The sequence below is a fragment of the Ixodes scapularis genome, unplaced genomic scaffold (assembly GCF_016920785.2).
Source record: "Ixodes scapularis isolate PalLabHiFi unplaced genomic scaffold, ASM1692078v2 PGA_scaffold2__306_contigs__length_199485367, whole genome shotgun sequence".
Taxonomy (NCBI): domain Eukaryota; kingdom Metazoa; phylum Arthropoda; class Arachnida; order Ixodida; family Ixodidae; genus Ixodes; species Ixodes scapularis.
Genome location: NW_024609857.1, coordinates 100,660,466 through 100,679,770, shown reverse-complemented (window position 1 = coordinate 100,679,770; position 19,305 = coordinate 100,660,466). Strand labels below are relative to the sequence as shown.

At 43.7% G+C, this 19,305-nt stretch overlaps 1 protein-coding gene across 1 annotated transcript in view; it reads right to left on the bottom strand.

The window, feature by feature from the left end:
• The window catches only part of LOC120846180 (proto-oncogene tyrosine-protein kinase ROS), a 614,259-nt gene that overhangs the window by 67,014 nt on the left and 527,940 nt on the right, over nucleotides 1–19,305 (bottom strand). The window contains exons 3-5 of the mRNA XM_042291966.1: nucleotides 1,648–1,707; nucleotides 1,501–1,527; nucleotides 1,250–1,310 (exon numbers count right to left, since the gene is read on the bottom strand). Of these exons, the coding sequence (XP_042147900.1) occupies nucleotides 1,250–1,310; nucleotides 1,501–1,527; nucleotides 1,648–1,707 (148 nt within the window). The remainder of the gene's footprint in view (nucleotides 1–1,249; nucleotides 1,311–1,500; nucleotides 1,528–1,647; nucleotides 1,708–19,305) is intronic.

Here is a 19,305-nt window from a genome sequence, read left to right as displayed (position 1 = left end):
ACCTAATTTAGCGATGTCGAATTTTATGATGCCAGAGTAGTCAAAGTCTCCATCTGGCCGTAGCCAGCAGTTAAACGTTTAGGTTCGTCCGAGGTGTGATTTTATTGGTAACCGTTGTAGTAGTGTGTTATTGGCTCATAAGTGGCGTCTCAAGGAAAATTTGCCTTTTGAGACGCAGATCCGAAGCAAAGTATGCTTCGAAGTGGAGGCAGAAGCTAACTCGGTGCCAAAGCCGGTATAACGACAGAAAAAAAAAAAATTAAAATTACTGACGTTTGCGCTCCTCTGTAATACGAAATTAGAGCCCAGCTCTTGAGGTATGTTGATCGTGAGATATATATATATATATATATATATATATATATATATATATATATATATATATATATATATATATATATATATATATATATATATATATATATATATATATATATATGATTTTTGTATTGTTTAATTTTAGGGTAGGCCAGGGAAAACGAGGAGGGTACGATAGAAGCCCCATAAGGCAACGCGCGCGGTGTTTGTTTCAACGTGAAACGTTTTTGGCTACTTGCTCGGGATTTCATGAAGGCCACGGCTCCGCATCTCGCGAAGCCGTGGCCTTTGACGTCACATAACGTCAAAGTTTCCCCGCTAAATTTAGCTGGAAAATTAACGCCACGTGATTTCAACAGCAATTCATTTTCCCTGCAAAATTTGGCGGGAAAAATGGCGTCACATGACTTCATGTCACGTCACCGATGAACAAAATCAGTTTCCCCTCTAGATTTAGCGGGAAAATTGACGTCAGGTGATCTCAACACCAGTTCAGTTTTCCCGCTAAATTTAGCGGGGAAAATGATGTTACATGACTTTATGTCACGTGACTTATACAGAAGGTCGGTTTCCCGCTAAATTGAGCTGGGAAACTGAATGCGCAATGTTGCGTTATGGGACATCACAGACCTACACACCAATTCAGTTTCTTCACTAAATTTAGCGGGGAATTTAGTTGGTGTATAGGGCTGTGAAGTCCAATAATGCAACGCGCGCGGTTACGCCGACGGCGGTGGCGACGTCGACGCCGCTTTACGAGGAAGTGGGCGTCTAAGAGCTGCGCTCTCAAAAAAGATCAGCTGAGACAACTATAGCGATGTTACCACACTTTAAAATTAGAAACGTGTAAAAACACTGGCACCACGATTCAACACATCATGTACGCATGCAAGTCAAAAAGAAAACGAGAGGCAGGTAAGAAAGAAGTTACCTTTGAGATTCTGCAGGTACGCTGTGACAGCGAGGTTACATCCCATGAGACAAAACAGGTCCTGAAAACGCAACAAAAAAGCACATTCGACTCGAAAGACTTTTATGGCATGTACACCACTCCTAAGACAGTGCAAATAGCGAAAAGAAGAGGAAAAAGAAAAAGGTGAAAGAACGGAGAGAGTTAAACAGAACTTGTTTCAGATGAATGAACTTATGTAAAATACAATCCAAAGAATCAACATGTTTTACCTTCCCTTGAGATGGAACGGATCCATTCTGGAAAGAAAGTAACGTATAATTGATGGCCATGGTAACGTACATTTTAAATATCATGACACAAACTACGAATGCAGTTATCTAAAAAAGGGGAATTTGTAAGGTTCGTCGATCACTCACACAGACGCCTTCGCACGAGGACGACGTGGACTCTCGCCACTTGTCACAACCATCTCGGCACTGCAAACAAGAAGAATGTTTCGTTTAATTACTTTAGGACTGAGCGTATTGTAAGAACCAGCTGATTGGGCCCCCGCCCCCCTATACACCTTTCCAAAATAAACGATCCCGGAATAGTGGATGTATGCCGACGGCTTACCGAAGAGACGGGAAAGCGCAAGCGCGGGACGCAAACAAAGCACGTTTCGAGACGTGCTTGTGAAACCATCGAAATATTTTCGTCTCTGGATACCAGTGAAGTTCCCCATTGTTTTGAAAACTGGGGTAAACATATTTTCAGCAGCCCAGAGATGTGACGTGCTGTGTATACGACGCCAGCATAAATAAAAAGGATCGGTATGGACATGAAATACTACCTTAAACAAAAACCATAAACGTAAAAAAAAAATAATAATAATAAACGACTTCAGTGGAGAAAGTGTTTCTTTAATTCCCGAGCTATCAGTTTGTTGCATTGGAAGAACAATCATACAGTCGAGTCTCATTAATATAGACCACATTAATATGGATAACCCGCCACGTAAAAAAAAGCTTTCGAGAAGAAACTGTGTAAAAGAATCACTTTCAAAAAAGCCCTGCGTCTACTTTCCACACAACACCCGGAGAACCAATCACTGCAACTTACGGAGGCAGCTCAGCGAACGACGATGCCGAGACATATGTTTAGACCAAAACACGCAGTCTGAGTTGTGACACTAAGCAATGGAAACGTGACGTTTTGTAATGCTTAATGTCACAACTCTGCGTTTTTTGGTCTAAACATATTTTTCGGCATCGTCATTCGCTGAGCTGCCTCCGTAAGTTGTGGTGATTGGCTCTCAGAGTGTTGTCTGGAATAGTAAACGCACGGGTTCTTTTTTTTTTTTTTTTTTGAGTAATAAATTTTTGCCTCGTTATTATGAACAACTCGCATTATAGACAATTTGGGGGGCGAGGGGGGGGGGCGGCGTAGGGGTGACTATGTTAACAAATCATTACTGCAGTTTTGGTATATGCGTCAATAAGGAATCGTAAAACTCAGAAATTATTTTGTGATTTTTCATCTCCATTTTTTACTACGGGATTTGATATTGTATGAAAGGTAGGATCGAACCGTTCTTTCTGAAAAATCTATAAGAAAAAAAATCAAGAGCACAAACTAGATTCAGAGTGCATGCAGTCGATGTTATAAATGAACCGACGAAGCGAATCAAACAGCGACACTTTAAGCCGGGAACACACGTATACACAAGCACATACACCGAATACGTGCAGTCATTCTAATGATGCGCGGAGAATAAGCCGTGCCACTAAGCCCGTAGTATGTAGGATGCAGTTTATGTTACGTACTACTAAAGATTTTCACTGCGGTCCGACTTCAGGTGACACGAAATAAAGGAGTGCGACAGCGCGGTAGAGTCTTTATAAATTATTGTGAAAAAATGCCAAGGCATACAGTTTTCTGGACACCACTCGAGAAGTTGATCAGTGCGGTCTACGAAGCAAAAGCAAGTTTCGATTCATGGCCTAAAACTGAAGAGTATAGCTGCGTCGGGACGTTGAGCTGGACCTAAGCATGTGAATCACCAAGGAGTGTCACATCGCAGACTTCAATTTTCAGTAGAAATATTTGTTTCTCTTGTTTGGTTGAATTCTTTTTGTAGATCGCAGTGATTGGCTCTGCGGGTGCCCTGCAGGAAAGTAGGCGCACGGGCGTAACTATTCACAGCCCCGCTTAAAAACAAATGATATAATGTATATAAAATACAGATGGTTCATAATCTAAAACCGGCTGAGATGAAGCCTCGCGTACGTCATCCTTGTATCGAAATAACTGTACACATCCACGCACACATAGTTATGCACCACCCACTCCTCTATCCCTCCCACCCCCCTGCGTCTTCGTGCAAATTGCAACAAACATTTGCGATTCCAGGTGGGGGGTTCCTCATCACACAGCAGAGCCAGAAAAGCGTTCCGACATTGAAGTCGCGTCTTAAAATACCGTATCCCAGCCTCAGTTATTTATTATGATAAGATTAATCGGACATAAAGCGAAGCATAGACCCGAACACAAACACACACTTTCCGTACAAAGACCCCGAAATACAGATCCATTTTCTTCCTTATAGAGTTCTCACGGCCGCCGCAATCTTCCCCTTGAAGTTTTCAAGCAGGACGTTAAAACAACACGCCAGACCAGTTTTATATTTCTCTTTTGGTGGAAACGCGGGGATTCAAGCTCCTTTTCAATAGGCGTAATCGTCAATACATTCGAAAATAAACGTTCTCTTATACGGCCTCGTGCCGAGGGGCGTAAACGAAGCATTTGATGTAATGTACGTACTTATTACACGCGCACATCCTTGAATGGAGCCTAGTCATAACAAAAGGTCGTGTATCTGGCGCGTGGCCGTTAGAGAAGGTCACGGACGTGGCATATCCTCACATGAAGACTGAAGGAAGAGGGGGGGGGCGACGATGTTGATGGTGTGTGGGTGATGGTAGGCCAGATGGTGTGGTTAAGGTCAGCAAGTAGGGTCATCTCGCTTAGAAGCCAGAACCCACCATCAAAGCCTACAGGGTTTAAGACAGGCACGGGGCTCATGTTTTGCCTGGACCATCTCAACGCGAGCGAACACATAAAGATGAAGTTTAGAGCTTACAAAAGGCCGTGGTCGAGCGTGATTAACCCTCCTGAAACGTGATTGATGTGTACTGGCCGGGGTGAACGTTCGGCGAGCGTGTGTTCGGGGAAAAAAAGTTGGAAACGTACACCCGCTTGTCTTCTCTGTGTAAGTGCGCTTGCTGCGTGAGAGTTCGTGCAGGAAAGAGAATCAAATTAATATATTTTATCTATGTTCTTTTATCTTATCCACGCATTTGGCAATATAAACGTATTGGTCCAGTTCAAACTTTGTCCGTCAGGTACACTTTTCGGTTGTTTTTATCGGGATCGATAGAACGTAAATGGAGATTAATATCGAACGTGTATAGACACGAGCCGATATCCGCAATAATACCAACGGAATTCAATAAACCTTAATTTAAGTTTGTGGAGAGCGGATTATATGTCGGATCCCTCTGTTGCGGAGCGGACGCAGGCGTAAATATTATCGTAATTTTCTAGTCGAATCGATATATTGGTGGTGCTTCATGTACAGGAGACTACATAATTGGTTTAGTAGAGAAAGCACAAAGGCTAAACAAGCTAATGATTGTCTAATAAATATAAGAAAAAGGGAAAATATATCTATCTCCTTGTGGCTTGTTGTTGTTTGTTTGGTTTTTGGGCAACAGTATAACGAAGAAAATTTAAATGTTTTTCCGTTGATGAAGATTCTGTCACTAACCAAACAACTGTTTATTTAAGGAACATATAAAAATTACTCTTTTACATCACTTTCCACATTATATAATTTGAAATTAAGCTTTAGGGTTACTACTCCTAACCTCTGGCGACTTTCCCTGCCGTCCTCCTCGATCACACCTTCAGCAGGTGCCCCCAACACAGCCAAACTCAACAAACAAGGATCCACACAAAGGCGGGCGAGCAGAACTCCTCCACAGTCGTAAGGAGTTCCGAGTTTGCAAGTTAGCGTGCGGAAGACTCCACAGGTGAAAGGGATCGGACGTGCAGGTTGGCATGGTGATGTTCAAGGCTTAGTATTCAGGAGCAGGGTCCTCTGCTGGCCCTTGGCGTCTGCCTATATTGAGTTTACCAGCATTCTGGAGTCACTTTGATAACCAATCACAAAAGGTTTTCTTGGAGCCAATAAAAAGGCTCGGAGCCCAAAGCAAATATGAACATATCAAAAACAAGCGCATACACAAGACAGAAAAGCTTCCAAACGAAGCTCGGAGCTATAATCAATACAAAGCATATTCGTAGATGGAGAAGTTATACACGGAGCAAAACCACCTCCGAAGTGGAAATCCCAAAAGCGACCTGCACAGCACGAAACATCTCCAACGCGGAGCTCTATAAACAAGTGTGAGGTTACAACGTTCACGTTCGCCCCCATCTGGGGCCATGAACCGTTCCGTAAAAACGAACGAACCCTCGGAGAAGGTAAAAACATAAAGTAAAGCTCGACTAAATACTCGCGCGAGCACAACTTCGCGAACATAGGTTGCGAGTTTGCAAGGCGCTCTGCGTATTGCGCCTCCCATTACGAGGAACTGCTTCACCGACTAGTCGATGATGACTTAAAAAAAGAGGGGGAGGGGTGGCAAGCACCAAGCATATTATTATTATCGCGGTACCGTTCATAAAACAGCGGATTCCTGTTTTGCTTTTTAGACGATGATCTTTTCGCGTTCTTTTTGGCTGATTTCCTCTTCATACGTTGGTCTGTCTTCTCGAGCTGATCCTTCTGATAGCACACACAGTCTCCGGGTTCGGTATTAACGTCTTAGCGCAAAGTTTGCACAAAAACCCGCGAGATGTGTGTTTTTGGGAAGGGTTTGTTCATCATTCGTAGGAGTACACACGAGCGCCGTTCGTACCTGACATGTAAAGAGAAATGAAGAAACGTTGCATATGCCGGATGCGATCGTTGTGGGCTCGATATTAAAGATACAACCGCGCAGGATATACTTTTTGGATGCGACTCGGAGATGTTGTTACAATGTTTAAGCTGTCCGGGTCGTATATGCACATACACATGCCGTCACTATTCGCGTAAAACTTTTAGTCTTTTTCTCAAAGGGATCGGAGAGTCATTAGAAGGATTTACCATTTGAGGGATGATTGAAATATTTTCTGCCTCCTCACAACCAAATTGCATAGAAGTTCCGTCCATTCGAATTTCTACCCCATAAGCTTCGCTTCAAGACAAATTGTTGACTGCACGTTAACTCGCCACTGTGCATTTTAGAACATATGCAGCACTCGCTAAACTGCTGCTGTACGGCGTCGGTACGAGTGTCGCCATAGGGCAGCCCGACCTCTCGCTGTCTAAAACTAGACAACGTTCAATATGAACCTTTATTCTGTATTTTATGTTGGTAATCCATGTTAAAAATACTATTTAAAAAACACACAAAAAAAAAACATGATTTCGTTTTTGAACTTAAACCAAGAACATTGGTCATACTTACGGTTCCACGAAATCTGTCCTGAAGAAATATTCCTTGCTCCCAGCAGAACAAGTGAGGTTCAGTTAAGCAGCGGTGGTTTCGCTCAGAATCGGGAAATTTACATTGAAAGAGACGACACTTGTCCGTCCAAAAGTAAACATAAAAAAGAAACAACAAGAGCAACAACAACAACAACAAAAAGAAAAAAAACAACAGCCGTAGTGGAGAAAGGACTTGCCGCGCGCTCGGCGATCGGCGTCACGTCGACTAGCCGATGAACCGATTGATTATCATCCCAGAAGCTTGCTGAATGACTTTCAAGCGGTAATATCAAACCGCGCGCGCGGGCAAAACAGACAACGGCGACTATCGGTTCCTGTTTTGACTGCAGCCCAGAGGCCCGTATCGCTTTCCCAGAGGAGCCTATTCGGCACGCAACTCCATCTCGCCACGTCTGCAATCGAGATTCGCCGACTTCAAAGTCAGTCGTCCCAATAGGAATGATGCTGCACTCGGCGATCGCGTAACCAGAGGAAGGGTGGGCGGCTCTGCTGGTTTTCTGCTTTCGGAGAAAAGGAACCCAAATGAAATGGGAGATCTTGAAAATTGACCTCGCTTCGTTTCATGTTAGGATGGAGCGCAGAGGATCGCTAAGAGTAATCCAATCCAATCCGATGCCACGTGAGCGTCACATGACCTTCGGGAGGGACCGCGCAGCGACACACGAGGCTTGAGTCAAGTGACACGTTCACAACGTTGGATTGGCTGGGATGGCTCGTCCACTTCGTTTCATCGTAAGGTCGAAACGAAGTGTAGAGCTCGCTGCTTCTTGTTATGTTTTGCTTCGTTGTTGCTTACACGTGGTCGCTATATTTACTCATTCATCATTCACGTTGGAGAGAGAGAGAGTGCAGAGCTCGAATGCCCGTTTGCGCGGTCGTGTTACAGACTCGAACCATATCCGTTGCTGCTTGTTCCGACGTTCTAAGAATGCATGCTCGCGTGCCGTTGCTAAAAGGCTCGCAATTGTTAGCATTTATCTTCTTTTTTTTAAATTTAAACGGAGGGTTTTTTAACGACTGAAAGTACTTAAAAAAATATTATGGCTCCTAACGTTAAGATTAAAATGACTTCTTTCGGGATAAGGTTGTCCACCGCGATGAACGTGAGGTACAGAGTATGAAGAGATCATTAGTAAATTAATTACCTAAAATTTATTAATGAACCTCGGAAATATTCGCCTTAGCTGGTGCATTTGAATTAGACATATGTGTGGCCCGTCATCAGAATATGTCATAGCTGTTGCTAGAATTCAGAAAATTAAGTTCTGCTCTGTGGCGCTTGATGCTCTGTGGAGTTAGACTGTCTATACTCTGTTGCAAGAAAAGCGGGACAAGCTCCTCCCGCAAAGCCCACTGCCCTTTCCACTTCAGCAGAGCGAACGCCGAAGGGGAGGCGAGAAGAGACTCTCCTCCTCTGCGGCGAGCAGAATGTGGTTGTCTGCATTTCGACTACAGCTATGACCTGCTTTGATGCCGGGCAATACGTTTTTAAATGGAATGTACTAAGATGAATTTTATTTAAATTTAATTAGTGGATTTTAGGTAATTCATTTGGTAATTTTCCCTTCATACTTAGCCGCCTCGGTGGCTCCAAGCCGAGAGCGTCGGCCTACGGAACCCCAGGTGGTGGGTTCGATTTCCGGCCGAGATGACCACAATCGGACGGAGGCTTATTGCCGAGAAGGCGCCGTGTAACCGAGCTTTCGGTCGCACGTCCAAAGATCCCCAAAAGGTCCAAATTAATTCTCAGTCCTCCGCTGGGGGTTACCAGATGCCGGTCGTTGTTTTGGCACGTAAAACCCCCAAATTTAGCACTTCGCATTTGAAGCTTCACATTTTGTCGAGGTTAATAACTTTATCCCGAAGGAATCCTTATTTCGTTCGTGAAACGCCCTGACGGAAGCGAGGAAAATATTCATCAACTGTCCGCAAGAGGAAAAAGAGAACTGCTTTCCGCCATCGCTAAAGTAAATAAACTCAACAGAGAAAACTCTTCAACGTCTGCCTTATAGGCATGGAGCTTGTCATACGCAAGGCAGACGAATGGAATATTGCACGTTTTGCCATACAGAATTTCCCCGAACTCGAGCCACAGAGTAGGTATACGCTCGATGCGCTTCGGCACTCCTCTGCTATTCGCACCATTCTTTCAAAATGCAAAAAAAAAAAAAAAAAAATCACATGGGGGTACGCCGGTACAAAAGGGAAAAAAACAAACAACAAATGCGTTCTGCCGTTGACGCGTACGCTCGACTACGTCTACGCCAGAGGTAGAAATGCCGCCCGTAAAACTGAACGAGAGACATCAACATCAAAGTGCGAAAAATACTAAAAAAAAAAATAACAGAAAAGGCATGGGCAAACGGACATCCCAGCCCCCCGTGTCCAGTCAACCATCGCCCGCTGGGAGTTGGCCTTTGGGCGGCGTGCCTTTTGCTTTGTGTGCCTCGGAATTTTTTGTTCCTTTTTTCTCTGTTTCCCTGGGCGTCTCTTGTTCGTGACGAATATGCCGGCTTCCGGTGGCCGTGGCAGCGGCAGGATGCCGCCTTCCGTGCGCCAGAGCCCAGAGGGCGCACAAACCGGGCCGGGCTCAAAGCCGACGGATGGCTGAAGTTTCTGAGCATGTCATTGGCTTCCCCGGCGGAAAGAGGGGTGACAGTATTCTTGCCCACATAATGAAGCACGAAAACGCAGTTTTAAAGTTTATGTTGGACGCAGTCCTTACCGTATGAACTTGTCTTAGGTCTGTACCCGTTGGGGGGTTCCATGTAAGATCGAACACACGAGTCGAGATAGGTATTTCGATTTGACTTACAAAAATGATATATTATACCCCCTTTTTGCTCATAAACAAAATCACTTTCTTTTATAGTTTATTTCACAAGATGTTTTGAAGTGGAGCAAGGTGCAATGCTACACTTAGGCTACTTGATATTTGTACCCAGTTATATCGGTTACTATAAATAGGTAAAAACGAAAACAGTCACAGTAATTTGCCTGGTAAATGTATGATGTTTGGCTTATCCTTTCCTTCGAACGAAACTGATTTGGCATATTTCATATCGAAAATAAAAACTGCAAACACTGCACCTCTGACGTTTTGGAGACGTAATTGGAGCCTCGTAATTTAGAGGTCATCTCACATGTTGCTTATTACATATTATATAGCTGAAGGCCCATAGACAATTGCAAGCTTGGAGCCCCGACTGGTGCCCCATACGTGCAAGCACGAGCAGCGTGCGCGTGAACGTAGCTTTGAAAAGCTTGCAATTGCACGGGCATGCTCGCACGAGGATGCCCGCGCATGCGTCAGTTGCCCTGCTTGCAATCGTCTCAGCAAATTGTTGCGTGTATGTTTATACAGCCGGAAGTTAGTCTGCCTCAGTGGGCGTTTGGTGTCTCAGCTGTAGGTGAGCAATTTAGCCAGTGCGGTACAGCCGCTAGCCTGGGGTCTTTAACGTGCACCACGCAGTAGTGATACACGACCGCACGCCGGTACGATGCTCATCCAGATCGAAACGGGCAGGGCTGGGGATTGAGCCCAGGATCCCTGGGTTCTGCAGCTCGAGCTTTCGCTCCACGTGCTCCGAGCTGGTGTGCGCTAGACCACTCGGCCACCGATCCCCCTTGCAATCGTCTTCATATGCGCTGTCTACTGGTATTACCTTAGTTGAATTCAATTTCACGAAATATCTTATATAAACTCTTAAATTTGATCACAAAGTAAATTGGATAATAATTTGAACACGCTTTACTAAAATTAATTTAAAAAAAATTCAATCGGGATTTTTATTTCATTTTTTATGTTAAAGTTTTGTTGGAATAATCAAAGTTCACCTTTTTTTTCAGTTTTTTTTTTTGCGTGTTCTATAGAAGTGCTCAAACACAGATAGATGGGTGTTTCCACGTCAGATCGTACAATAGTGGCCCGGGTCATATTTTTTTTATAGTTATGTAGAACATATAGGTTAAAGCCACGTTCTTGGGAGGAGCACTCTGCTGTACGCGTACGCCGTATCTAATTATAGTTCGGAGATATAAAATTTCGAAGGTCGAGGCGTCCAGATTGCCAAGGTTCCGTTATGGTATTTTGCACAGCCGTCAATTTCACGTCGAAGCACGTAGTAATACTTTTTTCTAACTTATTTAATGAAAGGCTTATGATATGTACAGTCAAGATTAAATATTACAATAAAAGAGTTCCATGCAAAATAGTTTATGAAGCACGTCAAATAAACAGATTATAGAAACATGAACAAACTATTTACCAACGAACGACCTCATACAAAAACGGTGCAAAGTATATCAAAATAATAGTCTTTAAATGCATTTTACGAATGTATGAAAAAATTATGTTTAGTCATAATTGTAGTTCTGTTATTAATGGAGAAACGTAGCTCATTTCTCTGAATGAGGCAAAATTGCGAGTCAATATTTAAAAAACTAACTTTTTTTTTTAATTTCTCCTTGACCGTTTACAGTGACTTGAATTAACGTTTGATGGCAAAACATGGAGTAACATATTATCTCAAAAAGAAAAAGAACGACAAAAAACCTTCACTCAAATTAAGCTAGCTTGTCTTCGTTATAGGGGCTTTAGACGTCGGCACCATGGAGACATGGAGACATTTTTTACAACCGACAAAGGCTGTACAGCGGTTCTGCTCTATCTTACGGTGTATGAAGTTATGGTGTGCTTAGTTTTGCTTTATGTTTCCGTTTACTTGCGTTGCCTCCTAGGACCCTCCTTTGCGTGCGCTACTTTAGCGTACGCTATTTTCCAGAAATTGCGTGCGTAAGCAAAGGGTCTTTGCGCTCCTCCAAGGAGGATTCGTGATGAGAAGTTGGCTAAAGCCAAGACCGGCAGAGTTAAAAGATGGCGGCTCCCAGGACCATGGCTGCGAGTGCGACCGCTTTGGTGGCGTCGTAAGCGCGACATCGACGGCATCCTCACGACTGCGATTTTCAATACAAGACGACATTGCACTCGGTTTGGAAAACCCAGTAAGGTGGGCAACGATCACCGGCAGCTTGATGCTTGCAACTCGCGAACATTTCTTGGCGAAGGTACGGTGCTCGAAGGTCAGTACCAGACTTGGAAGTAATGCGTTACAAGTAACGGAATTACTTGTAATTAATTACTTTTCTAGTAATTTTGTAATTAATCTGTTACTTTTTTGAAAATGTAATTTGTAATCTAATTTCATCACTTCTTCAGTAACGTGTTACTGAAATTACTCGTTTCAATTGCCCCGTCAAAGGGCGCTTTTAGCATGGTAACACAAGACGGGGGTTCGCTCACGAAGAGAGTGCTGGCGAGGGAAAGGAATTCACGGAAACCGCGACAGCCCAGCCAGAGCCCGTTTCTGGACTACTCGTTCGTACGGTCGCCCAGGCTGAGAGGATTCGACTGTCTACTACACGAAGGCAACAAGCGTCGACTTGAAAACGAACGGACTGCTTCGAGCGCACAAAAGAGCAGAAAACTAATGGCCCATAAAATCGTCGCGTGAGGGTCGTGAAGAGTACGAGCGTCAACACTGTGACAGTGATGCATATGTCCGCTCACCCCCCCCCCCCCCCCCACCCCCCTCCTTTCCGCCCCACACCCTGCATGTTGTCCCCCAAAAACCAATCAGCATTTTTTTTTGTCACATGAGACCGTCCTTTGCTTGTCGATGTTCTGCTTACACACACACACCCCGCAGACAAAAAAAAAATTGTAACGAAACCTTGATTCTGTTCATTTTTGACAGCGCTCTGAAAGCTAAATACTGGCTGGACCAACCAGCTGTGTGGCTTCTGTCACTTGACTTCGCACTAGCGGATCCGTAAACATAAGGGAAGTGATGGCGGCAGCTCATTGGAGCAGAAAAATATGTAGCATCAGCACTACTCTCAGTTCAAACAGTAACTTTCGACAGCAGGCGATAAGGTGGCCGGGGAGCACAGCCAAAATGGCTTGGGACTTCGAAGCTGAACCCATATTCCTAGAAACGAGAACGTTGGGGTTCTCGTCAGCGGATTGTGCCTAAGGGAACTTGCTTTGACATTTTAGGGAAAGGGAACACAGCCCGAGTTTTCTGAGAATAAACAGTGGCTGACTTGGACACAGGGGTTAAGGCAGCGCAAGGCGGCAGTAAACGCGTGAGATACATTGAAGCTTGCTGACAATTGTGCTTTTTTTAATAATTTCTAAACGGAAAAATCAGCTTAGCTGAAAGATTGTGGATTAATATTTCGTGTGAAGTTTCGGTTTTGATTAGTTTGATGATCAAGAAAAAATATCGAGTGGGTCAAGGCCGGGTAACAACCTTCAACAAGCGGAACTCTTTAAAATCTGCCCAAACACAAGTACGCGCGCATGTAAGTCTCACAGCCAGTTGGTTTTGGTGGCTAAACCAGCCCCTATTTAGGCAATATGTAGCAACAATTAAAAAAACACATCTTCAGGAGAGTCGTGTTCTAAAGTTTGCCGATGCCATATTTCGAATGGTGTGCGTGCCTCCGCCGCCCATGTGCATTCGTCGCATGTTCATGGGATTCAGTTCTGTCCCGGGTGAACAACGCTAGATTCGTTCATATCGAACACCTGTTCCAGTCCTTTACAGCTTTATAGATCCATCCTCCTAAAATTATTATCCTAAAATAATCGGTAGATAAAGTACTGAATCTGTTTTATTATTGATGGGGCCCGAAATCCCCCCCCCCCCCCCCCCCCCCGAACACGCAGTAGATATTGCAGGTATTTTGCGTGTTTCTTTGCAGTAACGCAAAAGTAATTGAGTAAAGTACCGAAGAAATTAATCCGTTACTTTTCACGGTGATTAATTTGTAACGGTAATCCACTACTTTTTAGGCCAAGTTATTGTAATTGTAATTAATTACTTTTTTGGAGTAACGGGCACACGTCTGGTCAGTACACGAGACCTCTCTTGCCGAGGCGACGTAAGCGGACACGACCGGTCGACCGCTCGCGTCGCATTCTCATGTTTAAAGAAATATGGAATGTTACTCTGGACCAAAATCTGTTCTTTTTTTTTTTACATGTTACAGCATTTCGTGTGTGAAAAAAAAAATTGTGACTGTATCTTGGTGGCGTTGCAAGCGCGAGATGCACGGGCTTTTCCATTGCGGCGGAGAAACGTTATTCTAAAGCACTCTGGCACAACGTGCGATAACGCAAGCGCTAAATTTAGCGCTAGCGTACGCTAAAACTGCGTACGTTATTGGGGAATTGTAGTAGACCGTTTCCTCAGCCCGCTAAGCACCCGGATAGCGCTCCGTCATCCGCCACAAGACCTTCAACTATGCAGACAAAGCTGGCGGCGCGCATGCGCAGCTGCGGCGTTTTCTTTGCGGATACCGTAGCGGAGGAGAAAAACGGTCTACTACAATTCCCTATTCTAAAACTCCCTATTCTGAAACTCCCCATTGATGTCAGTTCCCGATAGAGGAACTTCCTAAGCAGCCAGCAAGCAAGCAAATCTCTCGAGGCGGCATCTCTATCTCGGAGGAGGCATCTGTACGCGCGAAAAACTGAAAAACTGGCGCGCGTTTACCCACGGCGCGAGCCCCGCCCCCCTCTACCGCGTAAACCAGGGGGGTTGTGTGTTAGTCAGAAAAGAAGCCGCCTCCGTGGCATGGCGCCAGTGTTGGACAAGGTACTTGACAAAAGTATTTAAATTACTAAATACCTGCTTCAAAAATGAAAGCCGTTTTCAACACCCTGTAACGCCGGATTAGAGCGCAACTCTTGAGGAGGAGGATGGAAGGGTACTGAGGGATAGGTGACTCCCTGAGGTCACGTGACATCAGGGGGGGGGGGGTCGCGTGACATGAGGGAGGTCAAGTGACCTTAGGGGGTCACACGACCTCAGGGGGGTCACTTGACCTCAGGGATCACGGACATCAGGGGGCCAGTGACCTCAGGGGGGTCACGTGACCCCAGGGATCACGTGACATCAGGGGGTCAGTGACCTCAGGGGGGTCACGTGACCTCAGGGGGTCACGTGACATGAGGGGGTCACGTGACCTGAGGGTGGTCACGTAACCTCAGGGGGTAACCCTCATGACGCTCGTGAGGGTAACCCTCGGGACCCTCGTGAGGGTAACCATCGTGACCCTCGTGAGGGTAACCCTTGTGAGGGTAACTCTCGTGACCCCCGTGAGGGTAACTTTCGTGACCCTCGTGAGGGCAACTCTCATAACCCTCATGAGGGTAACTCTCATAACCCTCGTGACCCTCGTGAGGGTAACCCTCGTGACCCTGGTGAGGTAACCCTTTTGAGGGTAACTAACCCTCGTAACCCTCGTGAGGGTTACGAGGGTTACTCTCACGAGGATTACGAAGCTGACCCTCGTGATCCTCGTCAGAGTAACCCTCGTGAGAGCAACCCTCGTAACCCTCGTTACCCTCACGAGGGTTACGAGGGTTACGCGCGGTTACGCCGACGGCCACGCCGACGCCGCTCAAGCCGGAAATGGGCGCCTAAGAGCTGCGCTCTAAAAGTATTTAGAGTACTACAGAAGTTACTTTCCCCGCAAAATATCTTGAGTAGAGTATAAATACTTCGAAATGTAATTCAATTACTTCCGAAGATAATTCCGCATTGCGTAAGTTGCATCGACTTCAGTGATACTAGAATGCTTCATTTGCACGCAACATAAGCAAACAAAATAAAATTGTAGTGCTATTCTATGCAGCCCACCAGGAATATACATCACAGGCGCATGTTACAATATATTTTTAGACAAATGAGCAAAAAGAGAAAAGTCTCTACCTTTAGCCACTCGGCTGATGATCACATCTTTTGGTGGTTTTATAGTGGACACCTTGGACGCACTGTTTTACTAAGCGCCACGAGTCACTATATCCGGAGTTTACTTGAATCAAATGTTCTATTATACGCAAAAGAATGGCTGAATAACAAGGAGGGCTAACATATAGTAGGCATGGCACTGGCGCCGCACCTTCCTCAAGTAAAGTACCCCAGCCGCTGTATTTAAATATGGCTAAACTTCAAAAAGAAAGGCACAGCTGGACACGAAGAGGCAGTACTGTCTTACTCGCCGTTGTCGATTATTTTATTCCTCATACTAAGCTCCAGGAACCCCTTCAAAAATGGATACAACAGTGGGAGGACTCATTGTTTGCATTTTGAGAGCTCATCTTGCTCGTAGCTTGTTTCCAGTTTTGTTGCAATCGCTATGCCCATGAAAGGGTCGGGCTATCGCGGTTCTTGCCGTAGCAGGGTCAAACAAAATAAAATCCCTAAAATTCGGTTTTTTTTTTATATAATATTTTTATTTATATCTATTCGTTGTTTCGTTGGCTTGTTTTCTGTTCATTGTTTGGTCGTTTCCGCTTCAAGTTTGCGATCGGTTCAACTTCGCGCTGGGGTGTGCGGATTATTATTCCCGTAAAAAATTCCAGCGACAATTTTGTAATTTTTTTGCAAAGATTTAAAAATGTATTTGAGATAATGGGTACAAGGCACTGAGAAATGTAAGATAGAATAGCAAATACTCACGATCAAATGTAGCTTCAAGATAGCAAATTACTTCCAAAAGTAATACAAATACAGTAGCTTGAGTAGAGTATTTGAGATTGGCAGAAGTCTGCATGGCGCCCGGTAGACGTGGCGGGGACGCGCATTCTTGGGAGGGCATAATCGGACCTCCTCTTATCTCTTAGGATAAAGCTGTAACTGCCACAATGATTGTCGACATCCAAGTGGATTGTACGTACCATCAAACAAGACTATCAGAGCCTCCAAAACATCTGCGTCCCACTTAAAAAAAAAAAAAGCTTAGGTAAGGTTTATATATTTTTTTCATGCTCCGCAAATCTAGGGAGTTCTGCATACCAAGTCTAGGTTGGAAGGCACTCAAATGATCGAATGATGTTTTAGCGATCGCCGACGTTTCACCAAATGACACTTTAACGAGCAGGTGGACGGTTAATGGTTTGTTATTTTACATTCATGTTTCACACCATTTTTGCCAGTTTTAGCTTTCCAAACGCGTAAGTGCATTTTTAAAGTTGCTCTTTCGGAAGCGGTGTTGCCTAGGCTGTGCAGACTTCTCACTTTTAAAGCAACACTTTTTCTCGACAACGTCAGTTGTTACCGTTCATCAATTTATTTACTACCAAATCTATTTAAATATGGGGGATCCGAAGCGTGAAACAAAACATCCGTGCACCGAAAAGTGTGCACGAAATAACGTCATTAACTTTTTGCTAAAATGGGGTGAGTGATTTGGCTTTTTTCGATGGTTTCCAGGAAGTGTCTAATTAAAACGCTGATCCTGAGCGCTGCTTACTTTTCTGTATAGTTTAATTCGCAAGGAACGATACATCATTAACTTTTTGTACGTATGCGCTGCGTTATTTTGGCAGGGGTTCAAGAATAAAGTGTGCATAAGTAGAGCATTCATACTGTAGCATAATTTCTTACAGTTCTTTCAGAGAGCTCATCCTCGGAAGCTCGAGGATAGATTGGATAAATAAGAAAAAAAAAAAAGACTGCGGTTGAACTAAGTATGGTAATTATCAAAATACAAATGTAGCATATAGGTAACGATACGTTCAATATGTTTTTTAATTGTAACGGGAACGAGTTCCATTCTTACAGATGGAACTTGTAACGGGAACTCGTTCAAGAATCACAAGGAACAAAAAACGAGCTTTCGTTCCTCTTTTTGAGGAGCGTGTACACATCAGTCACTGTTAAAACAGGACAAAAGTAAGTTTGAATGGAAAAGGCTCGAGAAGCTAGGGGACTGGAATGCTAGTGACACCGCCAGGCCTACCGGTTGTAGACATAATTTGGTTTTAACAGCTGTTGTGATTGAGTCGGTGCACTCGTCGGGAGGAAAAGATCATGGCAAACCGAAGAACACAAAAGTGATCAAGGATAAGAAAATATTATATACACAAAACTGATATAATAAACAATGACTATATGTCCTAATTTAAATAATAATATCAAAGGTATACGTTGCCAGTAACGTCAGAACATCGAAGGGGTAGGGGCAGTAATTTTTTTTTCCTAAAGGGGGCATGTGCACGTACCCTCTCCCTCCCCCTCTCCATCGCCATTTTTAAAAAGATGGCAGTACGAGGACGCAAACCAGTGGGTCAAGTACAAAGCTCATCAGAACACAGGAAAGCCATCTTCTACGGTTGGGTCAGATAAAACCTAGGACCAATCACCTTATCTAATCTTGACGTAATCACCTGCCCCAACCTCCGTAGTTCCTTAAACCCCAGAATAACTCGACCAAGGAAGGCGATGCTTTGATAAGAATAAATAGATGTTTTCGCTCACTCACTCCGTCGCCCCTTCAACTCCCAAACACGACCGACTCCCCCGCTTTTAGCATTTGAAGGCTAAGGAACATTACAGCAAAGCCAACTTGCACAACTACCCTTTTGCCCATCCGGGTTCATGTATCTGTGTTTGAGTGAGTACTTCAGAAAATACATAAAAAAAGGTGGAACTTTGATTATAGCTACAAAAAGTTAACATAATTAAAGACGGTAAAATCAATTAATACATAAATAAAACATTAAATTTATGTAAAAATTTACTTCCTGGTTAAATTTTAAAAATTATGTAAATTATTTCCTAAAACTAAAATAAGCTAAAGTTGTACCAGTCGATAGCACATGTATAAGCCTACTGACGTATAGTTATTAATAAGCAAAATGTATGATGAATCCCAAGATAAAAGGCTCCAAATATGAAAGAAAAACGTCAAAGATGCGATGTTTGTCTATTCTAATTTCTGGCAGAAAATATCTCAAAGCAGTTTAGTTTTAATATAAAAAATAGGCCATGCGTCATACATTTACAAGAAATATTGCTGTGAATGTTTCCCTTTTACCTATTTATAACAACCTGCAGAACTGGGTACAAAAATCAAGCAGCACTATGTAGCGTTCCACTTAATTTGCTTCAATTCAAAATGTTTGTAAAGAAATTCGTTATTTTCTAGGAAAAAAAAATTAAAATTGGCTTCGTTCATTGCGGTAATGGGGATATGATAAATAATTCTTTAGGCAAATCAAAATACCCATTCCGGCACGCGCGTTCGATTTCAAATAAAACCACCCTGCTAAATAACTTTTGCGAACAGCTTGTAGAACTGAAAAGAAGGGGCTGCATTTATAACCTGCAAACAATTATTTAAACATTTACTACGAGTATCGGTATCGCTATTGCTCCTGTATACATCATCTTGCGTTTCAATATTGGTCTTATACCTCGTAAAATAACTATGCCATTTAGCATGCCACAGAAAGAGGCTTTCGGCGATTTTAAACTCAAGATGACTCACATGGGCACAGGTGAAGATCGAGAAAAAAATTACTTTCTCTCAAGCATACAAGGTCACTATTTCTAACCCAACCTTCCTCATAGAACTATATTCAATAATACTTTATTGCGGTGATTTTTCAACTATCTAG